Source organism: Talpa occidentalis, unplaced genomic scaffold, assembly GCF_014898055.3.
Source record: "Talpa occidentalis isolate TD23 unplaced genomic scaffold, MPIMG_talOcc4v2.1, whole genome shotgun sequence".
Taxonomy (NCBI): Eukaryota; Metazoa; Chordata; class Mammalia; order Eulipotyphla; family Talpidae; genus Talpa; species Talpa occidentalis.
The window spans coordinates 4,187,100-4,204,740 of NW_026555331.1; the positions used below are offsets into that span (position 1 = coordinate 4,187,100).

General features: G+C 54.1%; 1 protein-coding gene across 7 annotated transcripts in view; it reads left to right on the plus strand.

Moving 5' to 3' along the window:
• PTK2 (protein tyrosine kinase 2) overlaps positions 1–17,641 on the plus strand; it is a 165,346-nt gene that overhangs the window by 83,435 nt on the left and 64,270 nt on the right. For 6 of the 7 annotated variants that reach the window (XM_054691950.1, XM_054691951.1, XM_054691952.1 and 3 more), the window contains exons 10-13: positions 2,849–2,956; positions 4,458–4,575; positions 7,449–7,479; positions 10,579–10,631. In XM_054691950.1, coding sequence (XP_054547925.1) covers positions 2,849–2,956; positions 4,458–4,575; positions 7,449–7,479; positions 10,579–10,631 — 310 coding nt within the window. Of the gene's footprint in view, positions 1–2,848; positions 2,957–4,457; positions 4,576–7,448; positions 7,480–10,578; positions 10,632–17,339; positions 17,424–17,641 lie in introns of all 7 variants that reach the window. The other variant, XM_037499500.2, reaches the window with a different exon arrangement.

Here is a 17,641-nt window from a genome sequence, read left to right on the forward strand (position 1 = left end):
GCCACCCTTCTCGAGGCAGAGGCCGCTGGGGTAGCTGTGGGGTTTCCAGATTACTTTAATTTTAAAAGTAGCTGCCATATTCTCATCAGGAGACTGACAAGGCCGCTTCCCACGGCCATGTGTGGTGCTGCCTCCCACCTTCTCACTGGCTAACGCTTCAAAAGCTTTCAGTTTTTCCACTTAGCTGATGTAAAATGACATTTTCTTATTGGTCAATTTGATGCAAAGCAAACATGTAGTAACATCTTCTCATGTTCTGGCCACTGTGGCTCTGGCTTCCTTCAGCTGGCTGTTCTCTGGTGTCCTTTGCTGCGCGGCCTGTTTTACTAACACAGTTGTCTTGGGGGTGGGGGTGCAGTAAGGACATCTGTCATCTGACAGGGCGGGTCATTTGCATGGACTCTCCTTTGCCTTTTCCACTGCTGGCCTGCCCTTTGTTCCTGGGTGTCTAGGTCTCCCGAACAGCTGAGAGACTCCCGTGGTTACAGACATGCTGGCTAGGAGTGTGCACACAAGTGTATGTTCCTATGTATGAGGGAGAATATTTTTAGCATTTGCAAAGTCCCACATATATGCATATATTGTTGGAGGTTTTTTTTTAAGATTTTATTTTATTTTTGTTTTTTTGGGTTTTTTTTAAGATTTATTTATTTATTATTTATACAAGCACTGGGTACAGTCAGAACACAGGAGGGTGAGAGAATTCACCAGAGCCAGAGCGGGGAGCAGCAGAGCAGCCAGAAGGACCGAAGGACACTGCTGAGGGGAGCAGCGGGCGGCAGGAGAGGTCTGCGCGCCATGTGGGACCCTCCTCTGGTGGCCGGGGAGCAGCCGGGGATCAAACCGGCGCTGCAGAGGCTGCGGGCAGCTTCGCCACCCAGCGCTCAACCGCTGCGCCACCAGGGAGGCCCAAGATTTGATTTTATTTATACAAGCACTGGATCTAGTCAGAAGCGCGGGAGGGTGAGAGAATTTACCAGAGCCAGAGCGGGGAGCAGAATAGGCAGACTGACGACATACACTGCTGAGGGGAGCAGCGGGCGGCAGGAGAGGTCTGTGTGCCATGTGGGACTCTCTCCGGCAGCCAGGGATTGAACCGGTGCTGCAGAGGCTGCGGGCAACCGCTGCGCCACCAGGGAGGCCCTATGCATATATTGTTTTAAAAGCTTTTTTTAAAGAGTTATTCCCGGTTTAAAGTGAAATTAAGAGGATTTCCTCATACACCCGACGTGACTGTCTCACAGGTTCGTGATTCTCTTCACACGTCAGTGAGCCTACTGTGTTTTCACTCATCCTTGTCATTTCTTTTCACACTCCTCATTGGTTTTGAGTAAACCTGTCTCATAGCCCCTAGGGTTACCCCACGCCCCCTCGCACTCGCTATTCCATTGCCTCAAGGGTGACCAGCACCCTGATAGCTGGCATCACTGAGCAACTTTTTAGTAAATGCTGCTAGGTTTGCTGGGTATTCAGGGAGGGAACTCGAGTGAATTTTACTCTGTCACACGCCAAGACAAACGTCCACTCCAGATGGAGCATTTACCTACACGTGAGAGGTGAAATCATAAAAATTTTAGAAGAAAACTTAGGAAAATGTTGCTATAACTTAAACAGGATGTAAAGTGGGTTGACTCTGAAAGAAAAGTTGGATCAATTAGACCATTGAAATCAAGAACTTCCTTTTATCAAAAGATGGTAGAATGAGGACTGACAGGTGATGAAGGTGCCCAGAGCGGACCTCCGGACGGTCAGTTGGAAAGCATGTTTGGCCTCTGGCCATAGATAAATGCAATGTGCCCCTGCTCACGCCTGTGGGAGGGGCCAGCAAGACAGATGCTTACGTCGGCGGGAATGTACATCGGGGCACGCACGCTGCTGAGAGTGAGAACTTGCGTGGCCTCTTCAGAGCACTCTGACACCACCCTTTCATTCTTCTGGGCTTTTATAGTCAAAGCTTTCCGATTAGGTCTGTCATCTCATATATTTTCTTGCTAGATTTCATTTGTCCTTTTACAGTCAAGTCTTTAACCCACCTGGCATTTGGCACATGGCTAAAGATGCGTGTCCCCTGGGCTCCTCAGGAGATGAAAGCGGGGTCCCAGCCTGCTTAGTGGCCAGGCTCCAGACTGAACCCAAGGGCCAGCTGCTCTCGCCAGCTGTTGTTGTGACGAGGTCTTCCTCCTCCCTCGACCTGCGTTTCCTAACAGGAAATGACAGTAACAGCCGCAGCTACCTGATAGGGTAGGTGAGAGACTTAAAGAGGCCAAGGGACGTGAAGTGCTTAGGTCATGGCTCGTGCAGAGGAAGCACCCAGGAAATGCTGGCTATCCCCACTGTCCCATCCCTGTCCCCGTCACTGACCAGGTGAGCAGACAGCATCGGTTCCGGAACCTGGTCTGCCCCCCACCCTGGTCCTTGCCCCCACTGTGCAGCTCCAGCCATCTTCACACTTCTAGTCTCCTGGGTCATGTCTGTCTGTGTAGAAAAACGTACCATATCCCCCTTCCTATGCTGTACAAACAAGAATCACCCACAGCTCCCCAGGTGCGTGAGCGAGTCAGATCTCCCTCTACTCCTTTCTCTCTGACCTGTCATTCATGGTCCAGCTCCCGCTCAGCTACTGCAGCACCCTCAGGTGCAGCAGACGGTCACCGGCAGTTCCATCTGCTCCTCATGCTGAGGAAACCCCATGGGCACTCTGAGCAGTCTGCTTTCCCCCAGAGCCCAGTCCCAGAGGGTATCTTTGTGAGCATGGGGCTGAGTGGCGCTGTGGGAATTTTATAGGATGGTAAAGAAGTGAGGTGAGTCTTTTATCCATGGTCCACGGTTTTTGCCTTTTCTTCCCAAGCCCACACATCTGGCCGACTTCAATCAGGTGCAGACCATTCAGTATTCCAACAGCGAAGACAAGGACAGAAAAGGAATGCTGCAGCTGAAGATCGCGGGCGCCCCTGAGGTGAGGAGCCGGCGGGAGGAAGAGGCCACCGGGTGGGGGTGGGGAGTGGTGATGGTCTAGGGTAGGATGAGGTCTTTGTGCACCTCAGATCACGACTTACCTTTTGTCGTTAAGCGTTCGTTAAAAGTGATAATGATTCAGCATGCCCAGGAATAGGAGACAGATTTAAAAGTCGACCCAGAGTGCCACCGTGAGGGCGACTGACGGGATGGTGGATTTCCAAGCACAGCTCCTCCTTAGAGCACGCTCTGTGATCGGGTGTTCTGGATGGCGCCCGTGGCCTTTTCTGGGTAGCAGGAGTCACAACTGCTGTGGTCGCTGTTCTCAGGCTTCGCACAGAAGCAAGAGCGGGACGGCCACCCTCAGAACCCAGAGAGGAGGTTCTTGGGGTACTCTGACCATTCCCTTCTGTAGATGAGGAAGCGGAGGCGCGAGGGGGTGGCCACAATCTGTAAGAGTGGTGACGGGTACACATCTGTGCTGAGTCTACACATGCAGCATGTAGAGACGGGCGGGGCATAGGACACGGCTGCTTGGCCAGAGCCCTGTCTGGTGCCATGTTGTCTGAACAAGGGACGAGCCCGCTTCCTGTGCCAGCGTCCGGGCGGCTGCCGCACCCTTGGCCACGCTCGCGTGGGACACACTTTTGGCACCCAGATCCTGCTGCACACCCAGAGCTCTACCAAGGCAGCCCCTTCACTGGTTGGTGGTCGCGGCGCCCTCCCCATTGGGTCTGCTGGGGCCGCTGTGAATCCTTTTGGTTCTCATGGCCCCGTGGGCAGCTGCGTGGAGACAGCCCTGCTGCAAATTGAAATCGCCTGCAGGCATGTTAAGGAGTGTCTCGTTCGCCACCACTGCCTTCAGACGGCTTCCCTTTCCTCCATGCCCCCCGAAACAACAGTGCAAGCAGGGCGTGTCCGGAGGAGAGCCAGCCTGGGCTGCAGGCGCAGCTGGTCCGCGTTCAGCCCTTGCCTCTCGCTCGCCGGGCCTCTCACAAGTTTATCAGGCATTGTGTTTTCAGCTGAAGAGTGATTTCTGAGCTTTGAGGCAGAACGTGCTATGCGCACTAAAAATAAAGAAACTTTACTAATTTTGCTTAGTGTTAGAAAAATTATAATGGATAGTTGGTAAAGATTGGCTCTGTTAGCCTACTTTCTAAAATAAAGCCATCCTCCACTGACTGTCTAAATTCTTCCCTTAATTAGGATGTGCCAGAGGGGCCAGACATTCTGAGGGGAAATATTTTTTGCCTCCTTTTGTTCTAGAAAGTGAGTCTTCGTTTAAGCAACTTTATTTTCATCTGGGTTTGCCTTCTGTCACGTAGTCTAGGGTTAACATCCTTAGATATCAGACTTCCTCTTCACTCAGACCTCACAGCAAATCTTGTTTCACTCCCTCTCTTCTCTGTTTTTGAGTGTTTCTGGAGCTCTGATGTCATAGTGCAGCTGTCCCTTTGATTGCTGGGTGAACAATGCTGGCTCTCTTGGACTTTCCCCTCTAGCCGCTGACCGTGACGGCACCGTCGCTGACCATCGCGGAGAACATGGCCGATCTGATCGACGGGTACTGCCGGCTGGTGAATGGAGCCACACAGTCCTTCATCATCAGGCCCCAGAAAGGTGAGCTGCTGCTGTGTCAGGCACCCCGCTGACCTGTGGGCTGAGCTCACCCCCAGCAGCCTGCTTCCTTCTCAGAAAGCTGCCCAGTGTGAAAGTCAGAGGCTGACTCAGCCAGGGACTCCAGAGCCTTGCTTGCCCGGCACGGCACCCCAGCCCACAGCCTGAGCGCCGGGTTTGAGCAGAGCTTTCAGAAAACAGGCTGTGTTTAGGCTGTTGTGTTGTGAGCAACTCACTTCTGAGTATTTTCTAGGTTACCATTGCTATTTTTAAGCAAACTTTGGGATTATGTCCTGGGTTTGCTTTTAATTTTTTTTATGTCCTGTGCAACTCACATTCAAGAGTCTCTCATTTTCTTGCAAATCTGTAAAGCTTAGCAGAGTCAAAGAACGGAATTAGTTCTGAGTGATGATGTAAAATCCAAAGATGAGTCAGCCTCCTGGAGACAGGGCTATGCCCCTTCAGAGTTCCTGTGGGATCGGCGTGGCAGTCGAAGGGGACACGGGACCATGTGGGTTTCTATGGGAGGCAGAGGTAAGTGGCTGCAGTACAGGAGGCCTGAAAGTGTGCCCGGCAAAGAGCACCACAAGCCTAGCGTTGCTGGTGTTACTTGCCGCTGCTGCTGGGGTATGACCTTTGACTTGTAGATTCCTCCTCTGTCAGAGGAGCATGAGGCCAGCTCGGTGGTATGCCCTTGGGGCCACAGGAGCGTGGGGCACCGCTAGCTCCGGGCAGGCGCCTTCACCTCTGTGACAGGACTGGTCACAGTTGAAGGAGCCGAAGGGCCGCCGGCGTGTGTCCCAGTGAGGGGCACCCAGGACGGTGCCGAGGTAGCCCTGCACCCGTTCTGCACGGCAGGGGCCGCCCTGGCTCCTTGCTCTGCATGGACAGTTTGAGCAAGGCGATGGGTAGGTAGTGCGGCGCGGGATGGAATGTTAAGCAGAGGAATCATTGGAACCTTTGTTCAAAGTCAGCATCGTGATCTGAGCTCTGAAAACAGCTAAATAAGCCAAGAGGCTGGTGACTGAGTGTCGCTCTCTGGACACAGCTGCTGGGGCCAGGGTGTTTTTGCCCGGTGACCAGACCCTAATGCCCGCTCATGTGTCTTTCTAAAGTGCAGAGTGCGTGTTTGTTTCTGTAGCTTTCTTCCTGAGAAATGTAGTAATGAGGTTGCTTTTATAAATGTCTGAAGGCTGGTCAGTTAAAACTTAGCTTTAAACTCTTATTTTTTCATTTAATGCTTTAATGTACCTTACAATCGTTATTTCGACGAGGAGAATCCCCTTGTTACGTGACGCTATAATACCATAGTGTTTTGTGGAAAGTGTTAAATGTGACATTGCCTGTCAGTTCTTTGATTTCATCCTAATTTACCTGAGCATTTTTTTTTTTATCGGTTTGTTGGTACATATTAAAAAAAATTCAGATATTCAACGTTGAGTGAGCCATTCCAAGTTTAAATCCTCGGAGCCTTCTCCTGTCAGCTCTTAGTGGAGTGTTTCTGCTCCTCACAGGAGAAACATTTTGATACTAAGCCTTAAAAAATGAGGTGCATTAAGTTCTTCATTCATATGAAAATAGCATAATGAAAATATTTGTTATCAGAACCCAGTGGAGGACATTGTATGATACATGGTATGATATTTTGTCTTCAAATATGGAATCACTGAGCTCGGTTGCCTCACTGGCCTCATTCTAAAGCACAACATACTTACTCCGTGACGCTGTCATGGAGAACCCCAGGTGCGGGGCTGCGTTGCCTCACTAAAATAATATCTCCAAATCACTTTCAGTGGATTGTAGTCAGAAAAATACGTGGACAAGAGCACATGTGCATTTTTAATTTTATATCTTTAAATATCTTTCAAATAAATGAAAAGCGTGTTTCTATAGCCAGTGGACAGCTCGCCTGGCAGGTGCTTTAACTGATCCTGTGTGTGTTCCCACTGTCACCTCGGGTCACGGCTGCCCCGGGGTGAGCATGTCCTGAGTATGCTTGGTGCCCAGCGGTGGCCAGTGAGGACTGGGCTCTGCGTGTGCACTGGAGGCGACTGGTGTTGTGTGCTCTGCTGACCGTGGTGCATGTTGCTGACAGGGTGCCTTTGAAGGTGGAATTTGTTGGGGTAGAATACAGAGTAGGAGCCACAAGCCAAGTGTCCTAAATGAGTTTCTGCATTGCTGCGTGACCTTGGCTCTGATTGAAGGACACTGTGTAACCTGTCTCTCACTGGAGAGTTTAATGTCAGTGTTTCAATTTTAGTGAAATTCTCCTCAGAGAAAAGAGCTGAGCAGATTCGTGCAGGATTAGTTTTGTGGTTCTCAAGTAGATCTCGGGTGGGGGGTTGGGGCAGTGACCACACTACACACTGCGGCTTCTAAGATGCCACAGAGACCAGGCCTGGGGACAGTGAGGTCTCCGCATCCATAGTGAATGTCAAAGCTTCTTTCCAGAAAGGGGCACTTTAAAGCTGTGGCGCAGAAGAGCGTTGGCCTCTGTCCTGGCCCTCCAAGCCTCCTCACGCTCTCTCAGCTCTTTGAACCAGACAACTCATTCTCAAGACGGGCCCTCACGGGAGGAAGGACATGCCGATGTCCGGGGCGGGGGTGCACGGAGATAGAGATGCGGGCCAGGGTCCTTGCCACGAGAGACCCTCCCTCTCTTAGGGCTCTCAGGGCTCTCCCGTCCAGCGTGTGCTCACGGCGGTTTGTGTTTGCTAAGTGGGCCAAAGTAAAACCGAAAACCTAGGACTGTGTTATAATAACTTAAAGGGGGTATCGCTAAAGTACCAGACTAGACTTCCTCTCCTCTGATACCTGTGTAATCTTTGCAGAAGGAATCCAAGGAACTGATGTTTCTTTCCTTTTTCTTTCCCCAGAAGGTGAACGGGCTTTGCCATCAATACCAAAGTAAGTATTGCTTTGTACATCCTGTCGCTCAGCTCAGCTGTGAGGAAATCTGCTTTGTTGTCCACTTGACAGTGTTGAGACTTGCGCACCTAGGGCTAGGGACATAGAAAACAAGCATGTCCAGGAAGAAAGCAAATCATTATAAATCCTGTTAAGTCTTCAGGATTAATCCAGAAGTTGCAAGGGCAGCTCCTCCTTTGGGTCCCCAGGGGAGAGGGTATGCAGGCCCGATCCTCAGACACCCCTGTGCAGGCCTCACGAGCCGTGGCAAGAGCCTGAGAACTGCGCCCATCCTGGCAGTTGCACTGGGAGAAGGGATTTAGCTTCATGGTTTCCTCGGCCCAAGTGCTGTGGCAGGTCAGTGAGCGACGACGCTAAAGGAATTGAGCGGAGAGGCCCAGACACTGATGTGGTCCTTGTTTTCAGCCAGTGCTGCGAGCTGGGGACACAGTGAATGTAACCCTTAGACTTCAGCTGCTGTGTTAGTCAACAGGGGAGCCCTCCGCCCCAGAGAAGCACAGAACCCCTGTCCCTGCACGGCCACCGGGTGAAGAGGGCCGCCCCGGCGGCTTCTTCAGCGCGGCTCCTGCATGTGTCCCGTCCTGGCTACCTGCAGCACCACCTTCCCTCCTCCCCTCTGCTCTGGCTGTGGTCGTGCCTATGTGGGCGCTTCAGTGAACTTCTGTGCTGAGGCCCCCAAGATCCCTGCAGGCTCAGCGATTCTCGGGTTGATCAGCTGTGGCTGCGGCTGTGATGAATCACAGCCACGGGCTACACAGCAGGCTCAGGGCCAGCAAAGGGGCAGCGTACCGAGGAAACCAGGCCAGTCCAGGGCGGGGGGCGGGGGGGTGCACCCGGTTCCTGTGGTGGTGAGTGGTGCCCTCAAGGAAGTGCATCAGAGAACCCTTCCTGGGTTTTGGGGGGTCTGGTCTCATTCTAGGCTTTAGAAGGAAAGCAGGAAACCAGCCTGAACCGGGTTGTTTTTCCAAACACTTCAGGCACAGTGCAGCTACCCTTACCCTTTAGGGTTGACGGAAGCCCGCCCCTGGGGCGCCTGCAGGTGCCCCAACACACGCTCAGGGACAGCCTGGAGGAACAGCCTCTCAGACATGCACCCCTCCTACCTGACCTTCCCAGCCACTTGCCCACTGTGCCGGGCCCTGCAGGACACAGAGGGAGAGAGGAGCAGGAGAGCCCCCCACCGCGAGCTGGCTCTGAGGGGAAACCCCACACCTGCAAGCTCACGCCCAAGCACCAGACGCTCCCCGCTGCTCTAGCTGCCTGAACTCCCCTCAGTTACTGGAATGCACAGTCCTTTCATTCCCCGCTGGGCCTTTGTAAACCCTTCCTCCAGCCCCTTGTCCTTGGTGGGCCCTGTCACCTCTCAGGTCCTGGCAATCCCCCTAGTCCCTGTCCTGGAAAGCATTTTCCCCTCCCTCCTGCTTCGTCCCAGTACTCACACTCTCCGTGACTACCCCTGTGGCCTCTGGGATGGTCAGACCACATGTGTTTGTAAACCTGGCCCTGGGTGGCTTCTGGCACATGGTCAGTGCCCACAGCTGCGCGTGTGAGGGGAATGTTGCCAGAGCCATGTGCACAGACCCGGCATGCGGCAGCTACGGGAGCGTCCCGCGGGCCCGCTGGAGCCTGGCCAGCTCAGGGTCTGCCTTCATGGAGGCTCTGGAGATGGCCGTGAGCAGCAAAACACGGATGGGAGAGTGAGGGGTGAAGTCACCAGGTCAGAAGTGGCAAATGCCGGAAGAACTGAGTGACGAGAGCCAAGCGGAGCAGCTGAACCCACGAGTCACAGGCTGCAGGTGCTTCCCCATCCTTGCTCAGGAAAGAGGTGGAACCGCAGCTGGGAGGAGGGTGACTCAGGCCACTCACAGACACGAGACTGCGGAGGGAGCACCTCAGCACGGGCAGCAGGACTCAGAGCAGAGGACGTGACCGCCCATTAGAAACATGCCCTGGGCCTGAGGGGTGAGCCCCAGCTGCCAGGGAGAGGAGCTGACCGCTTGACAGATAGCAGGTGCAGTCAGACCTTCGTAGTGAAGATACCACATTGCGTGTAGTTGCTGTAGTTGCCGAGTTCAGTGAGAAGAGCTCAGCCTAGGGCCTTAGCTGTAATTGTGTCACTAATCACAGAGGTTATATGGTTTCATGTTAAATGTTTCTAGTTCTCAAAAAAGATGCTGTTGTAAGCTGTATTATTTCCTAGTGTAAACTCCAGGGTGGTAAAATTTGGTGCCGCAGACCTCTCCTGTCTAGTCCACTGCTCCCCTCAGCAGTGTCTTCAGTCCTTCTGCTCCCCACTCTGTCTTTGGTGAATTCTCTCACCCTCCCATGCCTCTGGCCTGTGCCCCAGCTCTTGTATAAAAATAAAAAAATCTTTAAAAAAATTAATTTCTGGCCACTATTTCAATAGTAAATGCTTATGCGTTTGGGAAGTTTTCTTTCATAAAAGACCAAAGTCATTTTGGCATTTGAATACTAAGGGGCTTCTTTTTCCTGTTTCATGCTTTCCAGAAATTTTAAACTGAACTTTATTTTTTTTAAGTCACAAAGTCTTTTGGCCAGATTTTACTTTACATGGGTAAATGTGTGGGACCCTGGGTCTGCCGAGACATGGCAGAGGCCCAGCAGCAGCGCACGGAGCCTGCCTCCCTCGCTGCAGATGGTAACTGCACGTGTGGTGTTCTGCTCTTATACTCTCTGCAGCCACAAGCGACCAGTCATGTTACAGCACTTCAGGTTCTGGCTTAGAAATGTCAATTCTAGCTGTTGCCCCCTCTTTGGTGACTCTGGGCAGTCCCTGCAGTCTGGCCCCTGAAGTCAGGGCTCCTGACCAGCACTCCACGAGGCCCTGACCTCCCAAGCTGCTTCCCTTCAGGTGTCCATCTTGCTCTAACGTCCATCTTGACCCTCAGAATATTAGAGCAGCCTGCTTATTGTAAGTGCCTCAGATAGTGGCACCCCGTTTTAAAGTGCATCGTCTCCAGTGGAAGTTTCCAAGCTTTCGGTGGTTCCCGGTTTGAGCGCAGGGCGGCTGTTTGGCCCTGAGGGGTGACACTCACAGTTTTGTCCTCTGTGTTCCAGGCTGGCCAGCAGCGAGAAGCAGGGCGTGCGGACCCATGCCGTCTCCGTGTCAGGTAAGGGCCCCCGCGGCTGCGGCGCCCGAGGCCCGGGTCCTGTGCACTGGCCTCTGCTGCCTCTGCTCCTGTCGCTGCTCTTCTTTCTGGAATAGCCCTTCAGAAGCAAAGATTCAGACTACCCAAACTTGCATGATTTCACACCATCATTCAGTAGGTTTAAGGGATTCATGGATTTCTAGATGAGCTGTACCCACTGACACTGGGTCACCCCACGTGCGCCGGGGACTCCGGGTCATCCCTCAGTTTCGTGTGGCAGCGATTGTCAGGTGAAAACTTATACTTTTAAAGTTGCCAGTAATCATTTGTCTTTCCAATTCAGCACAAGTTAACAGAATATACTTTGTGTATTGTTTGTTTGTTGAAGTTAGGAATGTAAAACATTTTTAAATGGTTTTTGTCTTTTATAGTTACTGTAAAACGGCATTTGAGTGTTGTTTCTTGAAAGTGCAGTTAAGATGCTGCCTTGGGCACCATCTTCGCCGTTGGCTGGCGTGAGGAGCGTGCTGTGCCTTCCGTGCTGTGTTCAGCATGCATGTGCCTCATGCCCTTGCGGCACAGTGTGGGGAGTGGAGGGAAGGGGAGGAGGGGAAAGCACTTTCTGTGAACCGAAGTTTGAGACACACAGAGATGCACGTGCGTGCGCATCACCTGCGGACACACTTGTGAGCTGTTCGAGACGTATAAATTACATTTCTAAAACAGTAGCTTCCTAATAGCTTGTATGACTGGCATTCTGACGTAGAGGAAACCGAAGCCCTCTTAGCTTAATTTACCTTGAATTGATTTTCCCTGAGATTTAGTCTTGTGCTCTTGCCTCACTGATAACTAGAATTCAGTGTCCGATGTCCACATTTGACTTCATGGTGCACCAGCATCCTGCAAGCCCGCTCGAGAGCAGTCTGTAGCTGCCCCTGACCGGGACGCATGGGTGCTGAATGTGGGCGGCAGCTCATGTGGCTCCGTTCCTGGCTCAGGGGATGCTGGGGCACGGGCCTGTCCAGTGGGACAGGTCAGATGTGGGCCGGCTGCGCCTGCCAGATAGTCTCAAATAAGCAGCCCTCCTGCTTACTGGCCGACTTCCCCGATGGACTCCTGACCCTGCAGTGACCTAGCACGGGCAGAGCCAGCATTGGCACTTGCTGTCCACTCCCTTGCTCAGTCCTCTGGAATGGGAGGTCTGGCAGATGCCAACCAGCCACAGAGATTTGGTCATGTGCCTGGAGAGAGGGCCACCCGGCGAGCATGGCCAGGATGTGCTCGGCAGTCTGCAGAAAAGGGGGTGTTGGCTGGACGAAGGATGGCACAGGCGAGCTAGCCGGGAGTGATTCCTTAGTGGCTGCTGTCTCTTTGGGGGCTGGAGCAGCTGTGCAAGCGAGGCCCCAGAGAGGCGCTGGTGCTGTGGGGCTCTGCAGCCAACCATGAATCCACCGTTCCTGACAGGAGTTCCACTCTTCTGCCTTCTGCTATTTTCCTCGTCCCTCTCAGTCAGCATCCTCGGACCTGCAGGTTTTTATTTATTTATTTATTTATTTATGCTTGAAATTTTTATTTTTTTTTTAAAGATTCATTTTTATTTATTTATGCATATAAGAGCTGGGGTGCAGGCCCGAGGTGCAGGGGTGAGAGGATTCACCAGAGACAGGGTGGGGAGCAAAACATGCAGATCCACTAAAAACCACTGCTGAGGGGAGCAGCGGGGAGACAGGAGAGGTCTGCTGTGCCATGTGGGTCATCTCCCTGGCCGGGGATCGAACTTGTGCTGCAGTGGCTACCGATAGCTTGATGGTGCTGAGACTTAACCCCTGCGCCCCCAGGGAGTCCCCAAGCCTCAGGTTTTTAGCAAGTTGTGGTCAAGCCTCTGGGTCTCGCCTCCCCTAGCCTGTTCTCCTACAAGGCATCTCCGTTATTTCTTCCTTGTTACCAGTAGCTAGAGAGTCACGCCTCATGCCACCTCTTTCCCATCCTTGATTGCTGCCACCTTTATGTGCTTTAAATAGGCATGTCTGTCAGGGGTGAGCACGCACGGTCCTTCAGCTCAGCCTCCCAGCCCTCCTCACTCCACACTGACCTAGCCAAATGAAACCAGGCCTGTGGCCCAGGCCACTGTCTCACCTCTAGCTCTGCACCAGCCATTCCATCCTCAGAGCCTTTCCAGCCTTCCTTCATGTGGGCTGGTGCTCCGGCCCTTTCCAGGCAGAGGAGGACACTCCCCGTCCGGGACTGCGGGGTGACAGGGCCAGGAACTTGTCCCGGGTTCCTGTCAATGCTTAGACTCCCCACCTACTGCTTGCACATCTCATCGGGACGGAACAGCATGGTGTGTTGTTATCTCCACAAAGACAGTCAGAAGACATCCTCCCGCTGGCCCCAGCACCCATGTGTACCCACGACCCTGCAGCTGCGGAGTGGCCACCGAGGGCCGGCGCCATCTCAGCCAGTGGCGCCGACCCCAGGCCTCCGCCACTGCTTCCCTTGATCTCGTCTGGCAAGCCCTGCAAGGTGGAGCATGGTTTGCATTTCCCATCTTAATGCGAGTTCAGCCACTGTGTGCCAGGCACTGTCCTAGATGCTGGAGTTTAACAGTGAGCCCAGGGAGTCCCTTCCTTGATGGAGTGGACATTCTGTGAGGAGGCAGGCAGAACTGGATTAAAGTAAAACAGGTAAATGGAGGGCTAGGGGAGGGAGGGCCATATTTAAAATTGGGGTCGCGAGAGCAGATGATGTGTGGGCGACTAACTGGAGTGGAGGTGGCTGCGGGGCTGGCTGGCCCATGCTGGGCCAGGCGGAGCTGGCGCTCTGGGAGGTGACCGGTGTGCGAGTGCGGCTGCAGCGTCGCTGTGCTCACCCCACAGCTGCCGTGTGGCTTTTAACACCTGCACCTCACCACGCACAGGAAAAAATTCCCAGAGGTAAACAAGCCTGCTCGTTATCACCTGGCGTGGACAGGATGGCGCTGGGCTGGTACGCAAGCCTCACTGCCCTCTGGCTGTAGTGCCCTTCAGGACCAGTTCCAGGGAGTTGGCCCCGGTCACATGAACACACACTTTGGGAAGTGGAGACGGAGCCTTGTCTGACTCCCGTTTCCTTTCACAACTAAAAAGGTCTTACCTGGCCTTCAAGGCTGGGTTTAGATGCTGTCACCTCCTGGAAGCCTTCCCTGACTACTCCAGGACTCTTCTGGGAGTCCTCTAGTCCTCCCAGCATTGAGTTTCTGTGACAGATGGTCTTTGAATGGGTGTAACTATTCTAGAAGCCACCTTATCCTCTAGACCGTGACCCCAATCATAGGCAAAAGCATACTTTTTGTGTATCGTCTAGGAGATAAATAGTGATTATTGTAAAGGAGTTGATGAATGCCTGAGCAAGGCATGAAGACACGCTGCAACTTGGAGGACTCTCTGAGGGCAGTGGAGCGGGAGGGAGAGGGCAGGGCCCCTGAGGGCCGCCAGAGTCCCCTACTCGGCCTGGCAGCTCTCTGTGCGGGCCCACTCTGCATGCTTTCCTTGGAGGCATTTTCTCGGGGTGCAGAGCTCACCAGCAGGAGAGGGAGGGTCTGGGTGACATCAGAGCCCTTGATGGGCACTGGCTGGCATAGCCAGCAACTTCCTCTTCTCAGCTAGGATCGGCCGAACAGGTGGTCAGGACAGCCAGTAAGCCTGGTCACAGCTGATGCTGCACATCCAGACGAGGTTTCTATACACAAATGCATGCAAGGGGAACAGATTTTTTTTTTTTTTAAAGATCTATACAAGAACCGGGGTACAGGCCAGATGCATAGGAGAGGATTCATCAGAGACAGAGCGGGGAACAGAACAGGCAGACTGATGAAATACACTGCTGAGGGGAGCAGCAGGCGCGACAGGAGAGGTCTGCTGTGCCATGTGGAACCCTCGCCGGCCGGCCGGGATCAAACCAGCGCTACAGAGGCTGCAGACAGCTTCACAGCGCGGCAGCGCTCAACCTGCGCCACCAGGGGAGGCCCCAAGGGGAGCAGATTTTTAAAAATAGAATGAAACAGGGCCTCCCCGGTGGCGCAGCAGTTGAGCGCTGGGTTGCGAAGCTGCCCGCAGCCTCTGCAGCGCCGGTTCGATCCCCGGCTGCTCCCCGGCCACCAGAGGAGGGTCCCACATGGCGCGCAGACCTCTCCTGCCGCCCGCTGCTCCCCTCAGCAGTGTGCTTCGGTCCTTCTGCCTGCTCTGCTCCCCGCTCTGGCTCTGGTGAATTCTCTCACCCTCCCGTGCTTCTGACTGTACCCAGTGCATGTATAAACAAACAAACAAAAAAAAATAGAATGAAACAGTACATTTGCCTGGGCCATTTGTTAAAGGCCTAAAGCAATTTTTGAGCCATTTAATTACTAAGTTTTTTGGAAATGTTTTTTTTTGTGGAGCCCATCACTGAGAATGGAGCGGCCTGGACTGGCACTGAAGGGGTCTCTGGGTGTGGGGTGCAGAGGTCATGGTTTGGGGACAGGTGCTTGAGCAGGGTGTGGGTGATATGTCCCCAGGAGGGCAGGGGCTGCATCGTAGACTACCTTAGCTAATGGGGACAGAGGGCACCAATTCCTTCCCTCGTTGTGCTCGCTTTCCGAAGTCAGCCCTGACCTGGAGTTCGAAAATCTCTCTTGTCTGATTTCCATCCTAGCTTCGATTTTAATGATGCTCAGACTCACTCTGCTGCCAAGAGTTTGACTTAAGCCCTGGCTTTTAGGAATTTTAAGAAGTGTTTTAGACTCTTGTCACCTAGTAAGTACTACGTTAATTTCTGTAAATCATAAGCTTTATGACATAATTCATTCAAATCGTGCAGCTGACTGCTTATGTGGGCACTCAGTGGTGAGCGCTGGTGTCAAGGCCACTTTCCCAGGCCTGGCTTCCCGAAGCGCCACTCCAGCGGCCTCCGGTGTGAGGAGACTGAGCCACAAGCAGCCGCTGCCCCTGGCCAGGCATGGACAGGTGTGTGCCGGAGAAAGGAAGCGAGTCTCCAGACGCCCCACCCTACCTCCACCAGCACACCCCGCACTCTTTCCCCTCTGGGGGCGCTTACTCACGCACCTATCCTCTCTGTTTTCTCCCAGAGTTGAGGAAAACCCGTGGAGTCCATGGTGCTGAAATGCTCCCTCTTTTGTTAAGTGACATGCCCAAGAGGGCCAGCGCCCATGGCTCCCCACCCCGCCCTTTGAGCTCTATCCCCCTTCCGGAAGAGCTGTCGCTGCCCCGTCCTCTGGGTGCCTGCTCGTCGCCTCCCTCCCGCCTCCTGTGCTCCTGTCCCTCACCCCCACCTCCCTTATTACCCGGGACTGAGGGCTTGGCCCTCTCCTGCCATTCTCAGCAGCCCCTCGGCTCTCACCGTGGTTCGCGCCCTCGTTACACCAGCCCCCAAGCTGTTGTCTCCCCTCCAGGTTCTCCTCTGCACGCCAGTCTTACCACCAGCGCCTCCTCTCCCGCGGCTCTGGTGCCTGAGGAGTGTGTCGCGCGGCGCTCACTTGGCGCCGACCTCCCGCTCCTCGGCAGTGGTGCTCCCTTTCTTCTGGTTGCCCGAGGCCTTTGGGGCCAGGGACTGTCCATAATTCCACGTAAGGGCGGCTGTGAGAATAGCAGACTATGGCGAGTCACTATGTTGGTAGATTTTTTAATTTATTACAAACTCCCTTGTCCTCACTGCGTGCTTCCTGGAGCCGCAGGGGGCCCGGCTGTGGGTGCGGTGTGCCTGTACTCGTGGCTATTTGAGGCTGGACCCCATGACCAGGGACTGCAGCTGCCACAGCGTCACCGAGGGGAGCGCTTTCTGCACCCCATGATGCCCACCCCGCCTGCCCCGGGCTCCATCCAGCCCGGCGGTTCCCTCGGTGGTCTCTGCCACCAGCCCCCAGCGGGCAGCCGGGCGGGAAGGGAGCGTTGTCAGGTGCCGTCCGGAGGCGTCGCCAGCCGTGTCTCGTTCTTTCTCTGCTCCTGACATGCTGACAGGGCCTGTGCTGGTCTGACTGAGCGCTGCCCGGGCCTGCAGCTGTGCTGCCCTGTGGGTCTGCGGGCACCTTCTCATGCCGGCCGCGTCCACTGTCACAGGCGCTGCGCTGCTCCGCCAGGGCTCTGCACCCCGTGGCGCGAGTGCTGCGGCTCCGCGGCGTGTGCGCGTGCCCTGGTGTGGAGAGCGGCTGCAGAGGCAGAGGGCACGGGCGCGGGGTGCTCAGACGCCTCAGGGCCGGCTGCTTCGGCCATTTATTTAAAGCACGCACCTCACGTCCTTGTCCCCGTGTCCTTGCCGGTGGCTCGGGAGGTCGCGCAGACGGCTTTCTCGAGTCAGCATTTGCGAGGTGTCTGCAATTCCCCGTGTGGTTGAGTGTTGGCTGTTCCGCAGAATCTTGACTTATTTATTGGTCTCTGTTTTGTGTTTCGTTTCACTTGGTTTCAGTTCTGCTATTTGTGAAAGTACGTGTGCCTGCGCACGGCGGGCTCTGCGGAGCGGGGTGTCCTGCGAAAAGTCCCCGTGTCTGGTGCTCGTCTTGGCCCGAAGAGGGGATGGCACTGTGGAAACGCGTGTCTCTTAGAGCCCGAGTCGGCCAGACGAAGTGTACGGGCGGTCCCATGAAGCCATTGCAATTTTTGCTTGTTTTTATTAGAGATGCCTTAAAATGTAAAGTAAGTTTTGTTGTATTGAAATAATTTCTTTCTGTTTTTCTCTTTCCTCCTCTGCCTCTTTATGAAGGAGTCAGTCACTGCCAACACAAAGTTAAGAAAGCTAGGCGCTTCCTCCCCCTGGTCTTCTGCTCCCACGAGGCGCCTTCTGCGGGTACTGCACCTTTCTCCCAGGGTCTTGTGGACAGCGCGCCCCCGGCAGCGGCTCTAACCCGATGCTTGCAGCGCGCTGAGCAGCGAATGTGCCCGCGCCAGGGCTCCCGTCTGGCTGCCCACGGGCTGCTCTCTTGATACCAGACGTTGCCCGTCGGTTGGTTTTCAAATGCATGACAGGCACGAAGTGGCTTCCCACTTGACTCGCGGCGTTTTAGT